General features: G+C 39.5%; 1 protein-coding gene across 1 annotated transcript in view; it reads left to right on the top strand.

Moving 5' to 3' along the window:
- Positions 1-17755: 17755 nt before the first annotated feature.
- LOC129720614 (uncharacterized) overlaps positions 17756-22114 on the top strand; it is a 34343-nt gene continuing 29984 nt past the window's right edge. Inside the window, exons 1-3 of the mRNA XM_055672102.1 lie at positions 17756-17760; positions 17814-19026; positions 19596-20029. Coding sequence (XP_055528077.1) covers positions 17756-17760; positions 17814-19026; positions 19596-20029 — 1652 coding nt within the window. The remainder of the gene's footprint in view (positions 17761-17813; positions 19027-19595; positions 20030-22114) is intronic.

Here is a 22114-nt window from a genome sequence, read left to right as displayed (position 1 = left end):
CTTGACCTTCTGTTTATTTATACACAGATTTCGCAGCCCACTGTTTAGTGTACAGGGCAATTGCGGGGCTAGTGCTACGATCCTACTGACACTGACGAGCCGAGACTCGAACCTACGACGACTGGCTTGATAGGCCAGTTATCCAATAGCCCAGTCAAGTTTTAAGGGGCGTTTGTGCAACAAACGTCCATCTAATAGACTTTAAAATTCGTTGAACCCACCGACGAAATTCCACAATAATTGGGGAAAAAAGAGTGATTTTTTTTAAAGGTAAGTAGGTAAATCGTCAAACGCCATCCCCATTGAAAAACCTATTAATTTTTCCTTTGACTAAATCGGGTTTCGTCGCTGTGATCGACCGTTAATGAAGTCTGATAACACTGGTCAATACAGGTGTGATCCTAAAGCTCAAACTACAAAAAGAATGAAAGATTATAGCACAGACTAACAGACGTAACACTAAAACCAAAAAACAGTCATTTTAAATTTTCATTCAAATAACAGTCGTCGCGCGACAACGTCGTCTGAGGCGCTGTCATACTATCTCGCACATTTTCGTAGTTTCCAATTTCACACAGGCACGTACACTAGCGCTGTTGTCGGAATACAGGACGTAGCCCGAACACGGCAGCTGGTGGTGCTAGTGTTACTTACGTAATCTACTGTTATCATCCGAACGATGGATTGATTGATAATTCATTCAAAGTGTTATGTCTGTTAGTCGTGATTATAGGTTTTTAGCCATTCCTGTTAATTTTGGTGCCCCCAGCCATTTTTCAGAGACTTAAATAATTTCTACACCGGCTAGAAGCACTAAATTTCACAGGAATAATTAAAAAGCTATAATGTTTCTAAGGCAGCTTTTTCGAGCTTAAGGGCAACTTTTTTCTTTGCTTTCGTCGACCAGTGTAATCGGTTAACCAACGCTTAAAGAAATTTTTTTTTGCGTATTTTCCGTCGGTCTAATTTCTGCTACACAGGCGATTTCAACCACAGTTTTTGGAAATCTGCATAAAATAACCCAATACACGGAATCAAAGTTGTCCAGAGTCCACAAATCAACTCCAGACGTAATTTTTGAATCCATAATTGTGCCTTCTAGTTTACGTAAAACAGCCTTGAAGGTGACCTTCGATTCTTATTTTCAAAATTCATTTACCAGCTACTCAACAAAAATAAAGTTGAAAGAAAAAGAGGACTTAAATTTCCCCCTTTATATTATCAAATTGACAATCATAATCGAATTTATTGCCCAGCATATCGCCAGAAATACATTGACATGAGGCAGGCTGTCGTAATTCTACTTTGAACTTGCGGTCGTGTCTTACACACAATCTATTCAACTTTTAGGATATCTTAAAAATTGCAGTGTTGAGAAGGCAATAATGTTTAGCACATACAGTACAGGTCGGACTGGATTATCCGGAACATCAAAAGTTTTTCCATTCCGGATAACCGAGTTTTCCGGATAATCGAATCACACAAAGAACACTGAAATTTTGCGATTAACGAACATAAAATAACTATTTCTTTTCTTCATTTACTTGTATGATGCAGTGGCGTAACCAGAAGTAATTTCTGAGGCGAAAAGGGGCAATCTTGAGAAGTAAAAAAAATTGGACATTGATTATTTTCACTTAATTCGAACATTCCTTAACAAGTGACTTAAATGGTAACAAATATGCCAGAAGGGATGGTAAAGACAAAATTTCGGAATAAAAATTGAAAACGGACACCAAAAAAATAAAATTCAGGATAATCGAGTTTCCGGATAATCGAGTCCGACCTAGTATTTGTATATCAACCAAACATACAATGCTGTAAAAGACACAAAAAGTTAGCTTCTACACCGATCAAGTTATTACCAAAAAATATATATATTTATTTTATTTAGGTACTTATGCAATGGAAAATGTCAGAACAGAGATTTTTTGCCTAAATTGCTAGGATTGAATCTAGACCAGCAAGGCTGATTGTGAGTGGACCAGGCTATCCCACAACCATCGACGTTGGTATCCGAACCCAGGACACCAGCGTGGTTGGCGGAGACATTGTCAACTGCACTAAGTCGACGTCTATAAGAAGTTTGAACAATAACAGATTTTTTATAAATCTTCCAGATGAAGACATTTCTTCACATCTGATGTCGCCGTTCCTGTCATTTCATCAAACATAAATACGAAATACAAATCTAACGTATACAAACAAAGGGAGCAGATAAAAAAAAAACGAGTGGAAGGCATCCTTTGCAATACCAGTATTGCGAAATAATGTGAACTGTGAATTTGATGAAAAGTGCATTTTAGGCCTTCTTCAACAATTGCCTCTTTACATTACAAGTGACATTAATTTGAACTTGGTCTGCAGACCACCCCAGAAAGTATGAACATTTGTACTTACAAAGAAATTAAAAAACTTAGAAGCGGGCTCCTCATCTAACTTTTTTCATTAAATTTAGCATAAGCGATCTTCCAACATTAGCGGCCACTTTAACGTAGTATGTTTTGAATTATTCAACTGTATCTGTATTCATAGTATCAGTCGTGGTGGATGTCTTTGAAAATTGGCTGTATTCACAGTCACATATTGTTAGTCACACCACAGCCTTTTGCCAGAATTTTTCGGTAAAAATAAACACCTTTTTCTCAAGCATTTTTCTTTTGCCCACCGTGTAAACTGCGGTCCTGGTAGAGTTTCATAATCAACTTTGATATGAGTCTCATCATCCATTTACTTTACTGACATTATTTTTTGCAAAAGATTTCGTCTTACAATTTTCAATATAGCTCACAGTTTAATGGATGTTGCTCGCTGTTCGAAATAACGGTTGGACCTAAAGACCCATCTTTTCCGCTAAGTCACGTACTGATGCAGAAATTCGGCAAATACTGAATCACGTTTCCGGCCACGTTTTGGAAGACCCCTCGAAAAAGTTCTCCTCCCCAAACTTGCGGATTGTAGTACGACCTGCCTTGACGCTTACTCCTTCTTTCGACAGTTTTCTCAGCCCCTGACAGTATACCATTTGTTCACAATACTTTTACGGTGTTCCGGCGAAAATTCTTATATTTTGAGAACCATGACATAAAAATGACATAACCAATGTAAACAAATGAACGCAGCCAATGAGACGAACTTTCTGACTCATGCTTAAATGGCAGCGTCTTTCCAGTGTGCCCATAGTTCTTGGTGTGATCTTATATTTTCAACCTCGACTGGGATGTCGCTATCTAATTCGGTTAACTTCATCCGTTAAGTAGTCATAAACTCATTTTAGAGTAAACCGACGATTGTTACTCAAGACCATGGACATTGAAAAATTGAAAATTGACTTGAATTATCTGGGTAAACCTTAACCTTAATTTTTTTTTTCATTTTATCTTAATCAAATCTAGTCTACTAGATTAGGAATCTTATTTTCTCTAATAAATTAAAAGAAGAACAAACAAGTAATCTGTTCAACGCTAAAACCAGCTGACGATTGCCACCGTGATATGCAAATCCTATCAGTAAGAAAAACATTCTACTTAATGGATTCATACTTGCTAATGACTTTCATCTAAACTGTCACTTAAATCAGAGCTTACGCTTTACGCACCATAAATTATAAAACATGGCCATTGCCCACCGTGATCCAGTGCTACAAAGGTTGCCCGGCGCTACTCTTAGATTGCTTGTCGTCAGTGCAGTTCTAGGCCATCGTACAACTGTAAACATTCTTGTAGCTCTGGCACAAAAAACGGAGCTCATTCGAAAGCCTACTCAAGAAGCATAAAATATCACCAAAAGATAGCCGCGCGCGCGTAATTTACGTTTCACGCGCTGGAAGGTCTTGACAAATCGTAAAGCTGATGATGATTATGATGAACTGACCAGTACACACGAGACTACTGCAGCTGACGGGTACAAATAGGCACAAACCATCGAGTTTACTAATTTAATTGGTTAATTAAACGTGCGATGGCACGCGCACCTAAGCCTAGCCTAGCCTAGCCAAAGCGTTTCGATTTCAATTCGACCGAAGAACGTACCCACACCACACGTGAAGCATTTCGTGATGGATCAATCCAGCCTTAGACTTCAATCAGACTTTAATTGTACCGGGCTGGTGCATATATATAAAAAGTGCACATTCGTAGAAATGGAATTGTATGCGATTTATTTTTTCCACTTGCAATGCGAACCAATTTTGCACAATTAGCGGAGATGGTCAGCGGGCATGAAATTTTCGTTTAGATTCGAAAGGATTTGCGTAAAATCGATTATGTAGAGTCGATAGCAAGCCGGTTTGCAATTACTTGACTGGTTGGCTGCCATTGCGTTAAGTGGAACGGATCGATCAGAATTTCTTTCGATTGCTCAGCGTTGCAGGTGTGAAGTACGATGGGTTTTTTTCTATTGATTCGTTACTGAATAAGAGTAGTTCAAGCTGGGACATAAAATCATGGGAATAATGCTCGCCATAATAACCACTCCAGGTGACCAAAACTCATAGCATAATTACAGTACATACAAGCACCAGTAAAGTAAGTTTGTAGTTGAAATACAATGCACACAATCGAGATAAATAGCTGGCAGTACGATATTCGATACAACCCATCCAGCGCACAATACTACACGGTATAAATATAAACTTGCAAAATTTATCAATTAGGCTCATAAAAAGCAGTAAACCATCATTGTACCGACTGGAGCGGATTCGAAACGCCAAGTCAAACGTCGACAGCGACTGACCGGCCGGTGCCGCTGCTGCTGTCGGCTGGGTGAGAGTGAACTTGTTCTGCAAGCCAAACAGGCTCGAAATTATCGATTTTTTATGTAATATTTAAGCTGTATAAAAAAAGTTTTTATGTGATTTTTCATAATAAAACTGCTCTACAAACACTTCAATGGAATAGTAGCCTCTGCAGCTATCATGGTCCCGACAATCAAAAAGCCTTTTATTGAAAAGGCTGTCATTGAGTGCTCGGCTAGCAGTTGTCGTGAACGGACGTAACTATCAGCTGTCTCCCGTGAACTGTGTGCAACCGAATTGTTTGGAAATCTATTGTTGAAAGGCTTTATCTACGCTCAGCTAAGTATTCCATTATTTATATAGTGTACTGTACAGAAGGTTCCGGTTTTTTGGTGTTTCTTTTCTTTTATCTCCTCGAATCCATTGTTGCAATGGACTGCGAGGAGGACGGCGACCCTGAAATTGACTTGCTAGATCAGCCTGGTGTGCAGTCCGATTCCCGCTCCGATTCTGCACCCGATCCGAAGCCCGTTACAGATCCTGGTTCGAAGCCTGGTTCATTTCACGTATCGCCTCTCTCTCCTCACCCAAGAGATGTTAGAATTAGGAAATACCCCGTGAATGCTAAGGGCCCTTTTGTGGTGTATTTTCGTAGGATAACAAAACCGATCCAGTTACTGCTAATTTCAGCGGAATTACATAGTCAATTCACTTCGGTGAAAGAGACTTCGAGGGTTAACAATTACAAATGTCGAGCTATTCTTGGTAAACGAGAAGAGGCTAATCAGGTGGTCGATTTGAAACGTTTTCAGGGTCTGTACCGCGTGTACATTCCTTGTGACCAAGTTGAAATTGATGGCGTCATTTATGATGAAACCCTTACTCCTCAGCAGGTAATTGACCTCGGGAAAGGAAAATTTTATAATCCGTATCTACCTTTGGTGCCCATTTTGGAATGCGAAAGGCTTACTATGCTGGACGCTACAGATAACAGAGTTGCCTCTAACGCCATGAGAGTCACATTTTCTGGTACAACGATCCCAGATTGTGTTTGCGTCGAAAAGGTTCTCATTCCTGTTCGGCTCTATTCTCCCAAGATAATGCTGTGTAAACGCTGCAACGTGTTTGGACATACCGAGAAATATTGTACCAATAAAGTGAAATGTATCAGGTGTGGAGAAGATCACGAGTCCTCTGCCTGTACTTAAAGTCAAAACAGTTGCATTCTTTGTAAAAACAATCACGATACATTTACAGTGTGTAAAGCGTATCAAGATAAAAGAAAAGATGTTAAGAACAAAATTGTTTCACGTAGCAAAGCATCTCTAGCTGAAATGCTAAAAGCTTCAATGCCCCCAATAATTACATCAAACAGTTTCTCACTTTTAGAGAACACTCCGGACGGCGCAGATGACGGTTTGTCAAATCAAGCACACTGTAGTTATAATCCCCCAAAGAAAAGAAAAAATAATGCTGGTTTAGCCATTAGTAAACCTGTTGCTTCTAATGGTTCGAACAACAATAGCTCCGCTTGGCCTTTGCTACAAAAAACAAAAGACGTACCAGGATTCCAGAAAGTGGAAGACAAACAGGCAACCAATGTAAGTAATTGGTTGACTGAATTGCTGAATGGTGTGTGTGATCTACTCAAGATTGATCCGGTGTGGTGTAAGTTAATCGAATCTTTCTCCCCTTTATTATCGAAGATCTGGGATATATTCAAGTCTCGTCTGCCGCTCAGTGAACTTCTTCTTAGTGGAAATGGACAGAAGTAATCCGAAACGTAGTTTGTCGATTCTGCAATGGAATTCCAGAAGTATCATTCCGAAGATTGATGGCTTAAAAGCCATGCTTTCAGAAATGAATACTGATGTTTTTTGTGTATCGGAGACATGGTTGACTGATGCAATTTTTTTCAACATCTCTCGTTACGTTATTCTTCGTAAAGATCGATCCGAACCCTATGGAGGTGTTCTTATTGGAATCCGCAGGGGTATCGAGTTTCAGTCGCTTCCCATAGCCAATGCTGGTTCAATTGAGGTTGTGGCCTGTAGAATTAAGTTAAATGAATTCACTTGCTCAATTGTATCCATTTTCATTCCACCAAATGGAAAATTTACTGATACCGATATGAAGAAAATTCTCAATTCTGTTCCTCAGCCTTGCATAATTCTAGGGGATTTCAATGCGCATGGAGCTGCCTGGGGTTCCTCTAGAGACGATGGAAGATCGAAAATAATTTTGGATATCATTGACGACTTCCGTTTTAGCATAATGAATGACGGTTCATTTACCCGTGTGGCGGGTCCTTCTGGTAGGCCATCATGTGTTGACCTGTCACTCTGCTCTGCCTCGATCGCGTTGTACTGCACCTGGAAAGTGTTGAATGACCCATTCGGAAGTGATCATTTACCTATACAAATTTTGTATTCCCAATCTGATCATGTGCTAAAGGAACAGATTCAACTTTATGATCTAACTAAGAACGTGAATTGGAACAAGTTTAGTAGTAATATAACTAATACCGTAAACAGACTGCAAGACGTGACTGGTATCATTGAGAGATACGACAGGTTTTCTCAGGGTATCGTCGATGCATTAACAAACTCACAATCCAAACCGACTCCGCCTCCTCAATCACGAAAAACATCTCCAACTCTCTGGTGGGACATTGAATGTTCCGATCAACTGAAAGCAAAATCAAACGCCTACATAGAGTACCGACATACTGGTTTGGGAAAAGATTACATAGAATATAAGAGACAAGAGGCTATATTTATAAGAATTACAAAAAAAAAAGAAACGGAGATACTGGCGAACGTTCGTGGAAGGTTTAGATAAAGACACTTCATTAACAACATTGTGGAGTACTGCGCGCAGACTTCGAAATAGTAGTCAATCAACATCTCCTACGGAAGGATATTCTGAAAAGTGGGTGGATAAGTTTGCCGAAAAAAATTGCCCTGACTTTGTTCCAAAAGACAACATCTATTTTAATGACAACACACAGAGATTCAACAATTTAGCAGCACCTTTCACCATTGAAGAATTTGAGCTAGCTCTTAGTTGTACAAAAAACACCAGCCCAGGGCTGGATGGTATAAAGTTTTGTGTTGTGAATAATCTTCCTGAAATTGCTAAAATATTTTTATTAAACTTGTTTAACAGTTTCTTGGCTGAAAACATCTGCCCAGAAGCTTGGCGTAATGTAAAAGTTGTCGGTATGTTAAAACCTGATAAGGATCCGTCTTCTGAGGACTCGTACAGACCAATTTGCCTATTATCATGCCCTCGTAAGCTTCTAGAAAAAATAATCCTAAACCGTTTAGAGCCTTGGGCTGAAAAAGAACGCATCCTGTCACCTACTCAATACGGATTTCGACGAGGAAAAGGTACTCTAGATTGTTTAGCTCTGCTAAACACACATGCTCATATTGCTGTAAGTATAAAGGATGAGCTAGCGGCTATTTTCGTTGATATTTCGGGGGCCTACGACTCGGTTCTCGTAGATAAGTTATGCAGTAAGCTAAGTTGCATGGGTGTTCCTTCTTTACTAGTGAACTTTCTGTTATCAAAGAAAGTGATGAATTTTCACCTTAACAATGTTGTCAAAGTGTCCAGATTCAGCTATTATGGCCTCCCTCAAGGTTCCAGCTTAAGTCCTTTTCTGTTCAATTTGTATACAAGTGATATAGATGAGAATATTGCTCAAGACTGCGTTCTTGTTCAGTACGCTGATGTTAGCGTGGTGTGGGTTGCTGGTGAAAACCGTATAAAAATGCAAAATAGCTTACAAAAATCAATGGATAATCTTGTGCAGTGGGGTAATTTGCATGGATTCACATTTTCAGTATCAAAGACGGAAATGATGGTTTTCTTTCAAAAACGATCCTTACCCAATATACAGGTCAAACTACAATGTAACAATCAAGCTAGTGTTTGAGTTCAAATACCTGGGTATTTGGTATGACGCTGAATTAACCTGGAAATGTCAAGTGCAATTAACCTGGAAATGTCAAGTGCAATATTTAGTGCAACGATGCCAAAAAAGAATTAATTTTCTAAGAACTATCACAGGAACTTGGTGGGGTGCCCATCCTAAACTATTATTGACTCTATACAAAACAACTATTCTATCAGTACTAGAATATGGATGTTTTGTTTTTGGACAATCCGCAAAAACTCACTTACTGAAGCTCTGTCGACTGCAAAATCGCTGTATTCGAATTTCGCTGGGTCTAATGCAATCAACTCACGTCCAATCGCTGGAGGTTTTATCTGGAATTCCCTCCTTGACACTGAGGTTTTTTGAACTAAATTGCCGATTTGTTGTTAAATCTTTCAGTGAAAGAAACTCAGTTGAAAATGCATTGGATAAACTATTTGACATAAATCCTTCCAGCAGAATTTTAACATCCTATCGACATGTTATTACCATGACTATCGATAAAGCTCCAACAAAAAATATTTTGATTACAGTATTGAAATTCATGCATTTACACTGCGAGTAGATTTATCATTCCATTCACTGTTAAGCAACGTACCCACTTGGCTAGTCCCTAGAATCGCAGCAAACGTACTCAGAGAAAAACTGTTCGATCTTACAAACACCCAAGTATTTTATTCGGATGGCTCTAGAACCAGAAATTCATCTGGTTTTGGAATCTATCACAACCAAGTGGGGTATTTCTTCAGAATGAATGACCCTTGCTCTGTTTTCGTATCTGAATTGATTGCAATTTATCACTGCTGTCAACTGATTCAACGGCTACCCCCATCTAAATACATTATTTGCTCGGATAGTATGAGTGTGCTATGCGCACTTAATACAAATCGAATAAGTGGGAAAACTTCTCATATCCTTTTGCAGCTCAAACAATTAGTTTATCAGCTAAACAAACTTCGATACACAATTGTTTTCATGTGGATCCCTGCCCATAGTTCAATCTATGGTAATGAAAAGGCTGATTCATATGCAAAAGAAGGTGCTTTACGAGGTTCTTCATATGAGAGAGAAATTCAAGCGTCAGAGTATTTCCCAAAAATCACGGAACATGTTAGATCAGAATGGCAAAAATCGTGGGAGTCAGATGAATTGGGAAGATGGTGTTTTTCAATTTGTCCTTCAGTTTCATGGATATCTTGGTTTAATGATATCCCAGCATCCAGAAGCTTCATTCAAAACATGTCTCGTATTATGTCTAACCACTACAATTGTAGATCTCACCTGTTTCGCATAAATATTTTGCAGGATAACAAATGCTTATGCGACAAGGACTATGAGGACATAGATCATATAGTATGGTCATGCAGCCGCCACGAGAATGAGAGAACCAAACTGGTTTGCTCGTTGACGAAAATCAAGAAGCCTATTGGGAAATCGATTAGAGATGCTCTTGGTAGTCAGGACATTGAGTACCTTAAACCCGTACATACGTTTTTACAATCAATCGATCAAAGAATCTGATCAAATCTGGAGGAATGAGAACCTAAGGCCAACAAAGATATTGCGCAGTTCAATAATTCTATTTTCTATTATTATATATTGTTACCGTTATTCCAAATTCAATTATAACATGTATAAACGAAGCATGGCTCTGTTATGGTGATAAATGTCACCGGTTGAGCTGATTAGAATAAGTAGATTAAGTTTCTTTCGCGGTAAATAAAAAAAAAAAAAGGCTGTCATTCGCGACAAATTGCAAAAGGCAATCTTACATATGCTGAGGTTGTAAGTAATTTAACTAATTATATACAATTCTTAAATTATTGTTCCTAAAAATAAACTTACATACATATATGGTTGATAATTGTTTCATCAGATTCTATTTCGCCACTTTTACTTATGTAAAATCTTGCGGTTGAAATCTGCTTAGTTCTTTGTTCTTTAAAAGCTCTTCTAGCTGAATAAATATAAAAAATAAGGTTTAACGGTGTACATTTTTGTTTTATTAGCGAATACGGCATATTTCTAGATTTCTTCAACTCAATACAAATTTAAAACAAACCACGAGCTTATGATCTTCGTGGAGAGAAACAGTAGAAACAGAAAGGAAACATTATATCAGAAAAGGGTCACGTTCTGTCCTAGAAATTTACTAGTGCCATGAAATGCACTGCGAATAAAATATGCTGTCAAACAATTCCATACGACATTCAGACGAGGTTTTCATGCTATTTGCCCCCACATGTCCGCAAACATCAAATGTCTTTCAAATTTATGGCGCACTGTTCTTCAGACGCAATTACCTTCCCTTTTATCGCTCTAACCGTGACGCTAGTTCAAAATTCACGGCCAAAACGATGAAATCTCTCGTTTAGTGACAATTTACACTCGCCTACCGTTAGACTGTTAGATGTCCATGAGGCCGAGCCGAGCGCAAAAACTGTTCTGGCGTCCTTTACCCTGGTGTGTCAGCAGTCAGCACTTCGCTTGTGCCAGTTTGGGATGTTTCCTCCAGCAGTTGGAATGGATGATTGACAACACAAGATGAGTACATAATTACATAAGCCTTAAGCGCGTTCGGATTCGGAAAGATAACACCGTGTACATCGCTGAATGCTACGACCTTCCTGATCGTGTACGATCCGCAAAAAAAAACATCTGGTTTCAGCGTGATTCAGCAACTCTCTCTTTCTCTCCAGTCACGAATCCCCACACAGTACGTACAATGATATCCCACACGAAATAAACATCTGATTAACCTAAATTGATCCTCATGCGCACAAATGGACTCGAGTAGCGATAACCGTAGTAGAAAGTACGAGATCCTATCGAATCAAGACGGCGGACGGATCTCCTAATTGAAATTGACACCGACCGGGCGGCGTACGATCACTCTCCCGTTCAGTTCAGTTCGCGGAACGAACAGCTCTTACAAAATCTGTGCTAAACTCGGACCTCTGAAATTTAAGCCGACCACCGCCGCCGCCACCAACCGACGTATAGATTTTTCAATTTATAATGCAAATTCTGCATTATCGAGTTCAATTACTGTATAAAGAAGAACGGAACCCACTGTGGCGGGCTGACACTGGACCACTTGACACTGTAGTAGACGAAAGACGATCAGCCTGAAGTACTCTCAGCTTCGAAACGTAACCGGAATGTCGGTTTGTTGTTTTGAAAGTAAGTAAAAATTGCTGCCCTATAATGGATTCAATTGGTATTTAGTTGTTATATATTGGAACGTAGCTAGAGAAGAAAGCATTCGCATAAGTTGCTAGGAGTAGCAAATTAAGATGATGTGATCGCAAAATACGTTGCGGAATAACAAATAAAATAATGTGTTATCACTCTGTGACAGAAAACCGATATCAACATTATTGGTGTAATAATGTACAGGGTGTCACCGTTAAAGTGATACACTTTATTTATGCCATAACATTAAAACAGACGAATATATTTTTCTCTAGTTCTTTTCTACTATCATGGTAGAATAGTAAAATTACAAATGAATCAGCTCAATTCAAATCTTTCGCCATTGCCTTTGATCACGACCCGCAAACGGTTATCAAAATTATCACATGCTACACGCACGACTTCGATCGGCAATTAATCCCAATTCAGTTTTTTACCAAACGGTGCTTGAATGTGTCCAAAGTTGTGTGTTTCACTTCACCCAGCTTTCCTAGCATGTACCCCCAAATGCTAAAGTCTCATGGATTCAAATCGTGAGAGCATGCGAGCCATCCATAGGTGCTGATAAAACACGGTAAATTTTCGTTGCACCATTTCTGAACAACCAATGTCGTGTGTGGTGGCGCTGAATCTTGTTAAAATCAGAAACTTTCTTCTCCAAAAAATTCCTTGGCACAAGGCAGCAAATGGTCTCTCAATTAATTTTTACACCCCTGTCGATAAATAACTATGGCAACTTTCCTCTATTCTAAGAGACGAACCAGCCCGGAGACTGAAAGTCTCTATAATAGGACTGTTTGAGCATTCTGGAATCCTTCCACTCCTCTCTTATCAGCTGGAATATCAAAAAGACATGCTTTATGCACACGATCATTCTGCTTGTTCAAAACAGATTCCAACGTAAATAATTTTTCATCTGAAAAAAATATGTTGTGAGCAGCCCGTGTGCGTCTCCAGTAGTCATTTTTTATTATTTCATGAATAGTGTTATGACTCAAGTTCATTTCACGAGCCATTTTTTTTGCCAACCGGGCTGAATTTCGCCGGATACGTTCTTTAACCGTTTTGATCACCGCAGCAGTTTGCACACTCAGGTTTTACCCGATTTCTGCTTGGGGACAAATGTGCCATTTTGCTCGAATTATTTGATGGCTCTGGTAAACGAATAATCTGCTCAAATTCAGATATGACAACCTCCTTCTGATGTGTATGTTGCTCATTCCAGCAAGATCTTGATTTGTTCTCACTTGAATTCATTGCAATTTTCCTCTGAAAAAAGGGAAACACTGCCTGTGCTAAAAAAGGCACTCAAATGTGTGCATCATTTTCACGGCGACACCCTGTATATTACTTTTTCATAAAAAAAGTTTGTTAACCAAAAAAAATAAATCGAAATCTTCAAGAGTCGTTCTTTCGAATTCTTGCATGTAAAATTTAACGTTAAGGTTCTAGGCACCGTCAGTTACTAGAACTGACGACGATGATTGCGTGTCAATGTGTAGGTTAGCCACGTGTTTAAGCTGTTATTTACGTTTCTATCATAAAAGGTCTTTAAAATGCCGATCGAAAACATTCATAACTTTTTATGACAGCAGTTTATATTGGCTCACACGAAAATACTGTATGTGAATGTCAGTTATGAGCACCATGTTGTGCTTAAATTTTCCCAACTCAAAATTCCTACTCACGTACTCCAGAACACGCGTATCCCTGTCTTCTAAGGCCGATGACAGAGTAAGCGCGAATAATGTCGCGAAGATTCGCTTCTTTGTCCCATGCACTGAATAACTCCGATCGAACAGAATTGAATATATTTTCGTTTCTACTGTAATCACAACACACAGCACTGAATGCAAACAAATCGAAAGTATGAATGCGGTAAAACTATGTATCATTGAAGATCTACCAAGTAGAAAGGGAACGCTTACTTTGATGCATACGACATCCTGCTCACAACTGACATTCACAGCATAACTTTATTAAAGTACAGTATCCTCGTATGAGTCAACATAAACTGCTATACGAATCGATGGATATTATTTGCAGTTTGCTTAAAAGCTCCACAATGTTCCATCGTGATACGTATATGAAATGAAAGATACTTAAACATACTACTGAAAAAGTACTGAGATCGGCAACGTAATCCGCAGTAAATCAGGAACCAAATTAGCTAGAACTACACTTTTGATTCCTTTTATTCTCGCTTATTTTCCGTCGGTCTAGTTCCGCCACTGTTGTTGTGCCAATCACCGACGCCCAGGGAGGCGACTCCACCCAAGACCCTTACTCACGACCCGTTAATTAACGGACCGGTGCCAACGGCTTTACTTCCTCATGCGATGGAAGGCGTGATCCCAGAGATTTTTCGCCTCAGAAAATTTCCCGGTGTCGGCTAGAATTGAATCTAGACCAGTTGGGTTGGTTGTGAGTGGATCACGCCACCCCACACAACCATCGACACCTATGTCGGCGTTGGGATTCGAACCCAGGCGTCGAGCGTGGTTGGCGGACCAACCACGCTAGGCCCCCGCCCTACACATTTGATTGCAAAGATGTATTTTGACAATATTCCCGTTTTTTACAACATCATTTTTATGTAAAAATGCAAGTAAAACCCTAAATTGATCCACCTAGCGGTCAGACCCAGCCTTTCTCATTTAATTTTTTATTTGTAAAAATAGATTTACATGGACGCTTCAATCCAATAAATGTATATTCACTCTTTAGGTTCTAAAATATTGATGTTGTAATCTTTACATATAAAAATGCAGTCCGGTCTGTCTGTCTTTCTGATCCATATAGGCCCGAAAACTACCGAACCGACGTGAAAATTTGTATGTAGGGGTTTTTGGTGCCGATAAAGGTTCCTATGATAGTTTGAGACCCCTTCCCATACAAATTCAACATAAATTTCTGCACAACCGAATTTGGCATGTGGATGTTTTAAGGGGTAACTAATGTGTCCATAATAGTTGGATGAAACACAAATTTGTGCACATCTCGAGAACTAATCAACCAAATGGAACAAAGTTTGGTAGGTTAATGTTTTTAGTGGTAACAAATATGTACATAATGGTTTGACACCCGATTCCCTCTTCTATAAGGGAGGGATCCCGTGAAAATGAAACACAAATTTCGCACAGCTCAAGAATCAATCAAGAAAATACAACCAAATTTGGTATGTGAATGTTTTTAGAGGTAACAAATATGTCCATAATGGTTTGACGCCCCTCCCTCTTCTGGAAGTACATGTTTCTTCACAAATTTCTGCACATCTCGCGAACTAATCAACTAAATGGAACCATATTGGCAGGTGAATGTTTTTAGTGGTAACAAATATGTTCCATAATCGACCTCAGACAACATTTTGGATTGTAAGATGGCAACTTCCGGTTTCTGGAAAACAGCCAAAAATAGCCGATTTCCACCCAATATAATAATATCCGGATCTAGAATAATACACAGGAGCTAGAATCGACCACAGATAGCATTTTAAATGCTAAGATGGTGACTTCCGGTTTCTGAAAACAGCAGAAAATGACCAAATACCATATACCATAATATGAGTTTTTCTTTAACCAGTATGCCGTTCAAAATCCAGAATTGTCTCCAAATGCCATTATGAAATCCAAAATGGCGACTTCCGGTGTCGGAAAAACAGCGGCAAATGACCAAATACCACCCAATATGGGTATTTCCGGAACCGTAATGATGCACTGGAGCCACAAATCGACTTCAGACAACATTTTGAATTGTAAGATAGCAACTTCCGGTTTCTGGAAAACAGCCTGAAATGGACGATTCCCATTAAATATTAGTATTTCTGGAACCAGAAAGATGCACAGAAGCTAAAAATTGATGACAGACACAATCTTGAATTTCAAGATGGTGACTTCCGGTGTCTGGCAAACAGCCGGAAATGACCAAATACCATTCAATATGAATGTTTTCGGAACCAGAACTACGCCCAGATGACAGAAATTGACTTCACAGGCAATTTTAAAGTCCAAAATGATGACTTTCGGCTTCTAAAGCAGTCCAAAGTGACCAAATATCACCCAATATGAGTTTTTCTTTAACCAGTATCCTAAATACCATTTTGAAATCCAAGATGGCGACTACCGGTTTGTGAAAAACAGCCTAAAATAAACAAATACTATCCAATATGAGTATCTCTGGAACCAGAATGATGCAAGGAGCTAATAATTGACCTCAGGCACCATTTTGAATTGCTAAATGGCAACTTATAGGCAACAGTCGGAAATGACCGAATAGTACTCAGTATGGATATTTCCGTAAACGTGATGATGCATAGAAACCAAACATTGACCCTGGACACCATTTTGAATTTAAAGACGACCACTTTTAGTTTCTGGAAAACAACCAAAAATACCTCCTAATATGGGTATTTCCGGTGTCAGATTGATGCCAGGAAGTCTGCTGAAAATGACAGAATACCACCCAATATGAATATATTCAGAATTAAGGCGATGTACAGAAGCCAAAAGTTGAGGATATTGTCATTTCGATAGAACCAATCATTTCAAACGGTTTGTTATTTGACTTTGATCATATCCTATGACCGATTCGTCGTGCATTTACAGACTTTAAACACATTGCAAGTAATCAATGAATTTGGAACGTTCAAATAGTACGATACCACATTTAAATCATGTTGAGGCCACATATATCGATCAAAGCAGGTATAGTTTTAAATAGTCTTTGAATTTCTCTTCTTTCCATAACTTTTGAGCCACATATCAAATTGTTATGAAGTTTGTTATTTGTAAGTTTGAGAGATGACTCGTTTGTATGACACTAGTTATGTTCAAATAAGTCAGTCAGACTTTCGTTGTTTTATTAACAATTTGATACATAACGGTTGCTTAAGTTCGATCATAATCAAATGAAATGGGAACGTGTAGGGCAGCCAAACGTTGAAACCACGTGTTTAATCATAATTCATCAGTAAACCCTTAACTAGCCCGCTCATCTGATAATAATAATTAAATCGGTTGTGTTGTTTCTGAGATAATGAAGTTTCGTGATTTTCACAAGTCGGTACATTACAAATGAAGTTACAGTTCGATTACAGTAAAATTCAATAGGGTCTTCTGAGGCAGCAAGACCATTCATTTGACACTAATTTTGTGGAAATCGGGTCGGCCATCTCTGAGAAAAGTGAGTGAATCCAAGTAGTCTTCGAAATATGTTCTTTTGCATGGCTGGATTTCACATTTTTAAACATAACAGGCAAAGTAATAGTCCGATTGCAAAACAAATCAATAGGATCTTATGGGGAAACTAGACCTTCCATTTGACACTAATTTTATGAAAATCGGTACAGCCATCTCTGAGAAACATGAGTGAGATTGAACAGTCTTTAGAACATGTTTCTTTTCTTAACTTTTGAACCGCACGTTCAATCTTCATAAAATTCAAAACTTAAGAGTTTTTCAAGTAGCCCGTTCTTTTAAAATCAATTTTGTACAAATCGGTTGTGTAGTTTCTGAGATATTGATGTTTCGTGATTTTCACATTTTTAAACATAACCTCTAAAGTAAAAATCCGATCACAATAAAATTCAATAGGGTCTTATGGGGCAACAAGACCTTTCATTTGCAATTAATTTCATGAAAATCGGTCCAGCCATCTCTGAGAAAAGTGAGTGAGAATAAAAATCTGCACATACACACACACACATACATACATACACACACACACACACACACACACACACACACACACACACACACACACACACACATACAGAAAATGCTCGTCGAGCTGAGTCGAAAGATATATGCCATTCGGCTTTTTTTTGGCAACCGCTTCTAGTGATTATGATGTGATAGTGCTTACGGAAACGTGGCTTCAGAATGATGTCAGTAATGCTGAACTGTCATCTAACTAGAATATCCTTCGCTGTGACCGCAGCATCGCAACCAGTAACTTACGAAGAGGAGGCGGCACGCTCATTGCTGTAAAAAGTTCTATCACAAGCACTCTCATACAACTAGAAGATAGTGGTCCGCTCGAACAAATTGCTGTCAAACTTTCCCTCCCGACCAAATCTGTTTTTTTCTGCGGAATCTACTTGAGGCCCAATAGCGATCCCTCTAATTACGCCGCCCATTCTAACTGTGTGCAGCAAATCATCACAAAAGCAACCAGCGGTGATTCAGTGATTGTAGTTGGTGACTACAATCTTCCCCACTTGACTTGGTCTTACGACAACGACGTAGATTCATTCGTACCAACGAACGCATCCTCTGAGCAGGAGCTCATTTTCACTGAAAACATGATTGCTAGCGGGCTGCAGCAAATTTGTGACGTACCTAACAGCCACGGTAGGCTACTAGACTTGGCTTTTGTGAGCAATAGCAGCGAAATTGAGTTGATCGGCATGCCATTCACATTGCTACCCTGTGACCAGCACCACAAACCGTTCGTCCTACGCTTGCCAACGTCATCATCATCGGAAAACCACTCCGTAAATCCAGTGAACCAGAGTCTCGACATTAACCGATGCAATTTTGACGCAGTTATTTCCGAGCTCAGGTTGCAGGACTGGGATGGGATCTCTCACGAAGCTCATACTGATACTGCCGTTACTACCTTCTATGACGTGCTGTTTAGTATAATAACCAGAAACACACCTATCCGCACAACTCGCATCCGACGCGTTTACAATCACCCGTGGTGGAACGCCACACTCAGACACAAACGTAACGTTCTACGTAAAGCACGTCGCCGGTTCATGCGCCATCGTACCGCAGAATACAGAGTTACCCTCCGCATGCTGGAGACAGATTATGATGAGTGCCTCCATTCTGCTTATCGGGATTACATTTTTCGAATCGAAAGCGAGGCTAAGGCGGACCCGACAGTGATGTCTTACGAGGGCACAACCACCAACGACACTGATGCTTCAGTCGAACTTTTTGCTACCTTTTTCAAATCAGTGTACAACCCCATCCCTACACCTGTTTCCCCCGAGTTATTGAACTCCTTGCCGTTGTACGATGTACACCTGCCACGTCCGACATTCACTACTGCCGAGGTTACCACCGCGCTGAAATCTATAGACCCGTCAAAGGGTCCTGGTCCGGACAAACTACCTCTTGCTTTCATTCAACGATGCGCGGAGGTACTCGCGTTACCGATATGCCGCATTTTCAACCTGTCTTTATTAGAAGGTACTTTTCCTAGCGCATGGAAATTGTCTGCTGTCACGCCCATCCACAAAACCGGCAACGCACACGACGTTAAGAGCTGATTGAAGAGTTGATTCACGATAGAATGTACGCAGCCGCTAAACCTATTATATCGCAATATCAACACGGTTTTGTTAAAAACCGCTCTACTACCACGAACCTCATGGCTTATGCTGGCATGCTCAACACCCGTTTAAAAAAACACTGCCAAGACAGCGTGTACGTAGATTTTGCCAAAGCTTTTGATAAGGTGCCTCACGAGCTAACACTAAGAAAGCTAGAAAAGTTAGGTTTTCCTAGTTGGCTCATCTTGTGGCTCCGCTCCTACTTACAGGACAGATCGGCCACAGTGAAATTTAATTCCGCAGAGTCAGCTCAGTTTTCAACACCTTCTGGTGTACCGCAAGGTAGCCACCTCGGCACTTTAATCTTTATTTTGTTTATGAACGATTTGGGCCACCGCCTGATTTCTCATCACCTCATGTACGCCGACGATTTAAAGGTTTACCGAGTCATCAGCTCATTGGTCGATCGTGCCGCTTTACCGCAAGACATCGACAATATAGTATTCTGGTCTAACTTGAATGGCATGGAGATGAACGCGACGAAGTGTATAATAATTAGCTTCACCAGGACGCGGACGCAGCAGCACTACGAGTACAGAGTGAATGGTTTCAACTTAGAACGTGTTTCCTCGATACAGGACTTAGGAGTTACCTTCAACAGTAAGCTCTGTTTCAACGAGCATATCACAGCGACAACGTGTAAAGCTTTCGCCCTGTTAGGTTTCATCCGTCGAAATGCTCGCGACTTCAGCGATGTATATGCTCTCAAAACACTCTATTGCTCGATTGTACGAAGCGTTCTTGAATACGCTGTTCAAATCTGGGCACCCCATCAAGAAGCCCAAATCATTCGCATAGAGAGGATACAACGGTGTTTTCTCCGCTTCGCACTACGACGACTACCTTGGGTTGAGCCTCGAAGATTATCACCGTATGATCAGCGATGCCGATTAATTAGACTGGAACCCTTGCACCAGAGACGCATATTTTTGCAACGCATGTTCGCTTTCGACATACTGAGCAATCGTGTCGATTGCCCTGACCTACTACAGCAGGTAAATATCTACGTACCAGCGCATCGATCACGACCGCGCCCACTGTTCTGGACAACTAGACATCGAACAGTATTCGGACAAAACCATCCACTGGAGAAATGTTTCACTCTACTAAGTAATAGCGACGCTTTTGATTTTAACATAAGTAGACAACGTTTTAAGATTAGTATAAGGTATAATAACTAGTTAAGGTCAGTCTGTACAGCTTGAACTGGAGACGAAGTGAAATAAATAAACATTCTTCAAACAACAAGATACAAAAACGATTTATACGAGATCTTTACACATGCTAAAGAATTATGACACTTTTGTAAAGACACCAGTATCATGAAACTAATAGCACAGACTAACAGACATAACACGTCGAATAAATTTTCAATAAAATCATCGTTCGAACGATTCTAGTACTTTACGTTAGTAACACTAGCACCATCTGCTGTCGTGTTCGCGCTGCGTCGTGTATTTCGACATCAGCGCCAGCGTTAAAGCATGTATCAAATGGGGAACTACAAAATATGTATGAGATTGCATGACAGCGCCCCAGACGACGTTTTCGCGCGACGACTGATATTCAATTGAAAATTTGAAATGAATGTTTTTTGTGGCGATGGAGCTAGGTTCCAGTGTTACGTCTGTTAGTTTGTGCTAATAGCATGATTGTCTAATCAGACGTGACTTTTCGAAGAAAAATCCGAAAAATCTTCGTCCCTATTCGAAACGTTACACTCATGCGCCGCCATGTGAGCTTATTGCCTACTAACTCATATTCGTAAAACGGTTTTTGTCCTCGCTAATGGGTATGTACGTTTGCATAAATCAACACTAGCTGCATTACTGACGGTTTTTTGTCTTTGATAATAAATGTGCACGCTTGCTTATAGCGACACCAGCGGCATTATTGCCAACTAAGCAAAACTAAAAATGATCGTTATTTTTCTGGTCGATGAAATCTTCAGCGAGTGGCACGTCTGTTTGTTTGTGCTAATAGTTTCTTCGTAAAAGACAATGTGCCCTTTTTTAAATCTGTTCCACTGTGTGACGTTTCGACGATTGGTTTGCGTTTTTTCAAGGGAATTTTTTTTTTTGGTCGAACTATTCTTTATTATTTTTCCCATGGTAGAGAAGCAAACAAAGCGTCGGACCGTCGGGACGAATTAAAACAGAATCCTAATATACCAGTTTTTGTTTTTGACTGGCAAACCGAAATCATCGCAGAATAAAATCTCTACAGTCAACCCCTGAACTGCCTGTGATCGCATAACTGTAACATTCGACATTTTATGGATTTCGTGCTTTTTATTGGGAAATGCTTAGAATAGTATGTACTTTTTACATCTGGAAAAATATGCTTATGTTTGTGTGAAAAAAGTCGTAAAAAATACCAAGTTGTTTTGTCACATAGCGTAAATAACAGCATAATTGTCACACTACTTAACTTTTTCAACTTTTTTGTCGAAAAAGTTTCCATCCAAATCCACATCTGCATCCTTTGGAACTCGGAAGTTATTCTGGTCCGGTAACCAACCACCGGTGATCCGTTTCTGATGTTCAGCTCATGCTTGTTGAATACATGAAAAACTTCTTTTTCCATGTGATATATTCCAAAAGTAGCTTGAAAGTGACGGCATAAATGTATCATTGCAAAAATTTCAACCAATTTGACTTCAAAAGTAATATTCAATGTATACATAGTGTAAAGTAGTGCTTTCTTCATGATACTAAGTTTAGTTAAAGTGTCTATTTGCGAGAATATATTAGTAACAATGCATTTAAGGTCAAAATATAAAAGTGCGAATTGCTCGAACAACCAATTTTGCAAATGTTACAAATATGCGATTATGGGCAGTGAAGGAACAATAATACATATATCGTCCCCTTAATGCTAAAACTAGATAAATCGA

This window comes from Wyeomyia smithii, chromosome 2 (assembly GCF_029784165.1).
Source record: "Wyeomyia smithii strain HCP4-BCI-WySm-NY-G18 chromosome 2, ASM2978416v1, whole genome shotgun sequence".
Classification (NCBI taxonomy): Eukaryota; Metazoa; Arthropoda; class Insecta; order Diptera; family Culicidae; genus Wyeomyia; species Wyeomyia smithii.
The sequence above is the reverse complement of the archived record's forward strand: the minus strand, read 5'-3'. Positions and strand labels throughout refer to the sequence as shown.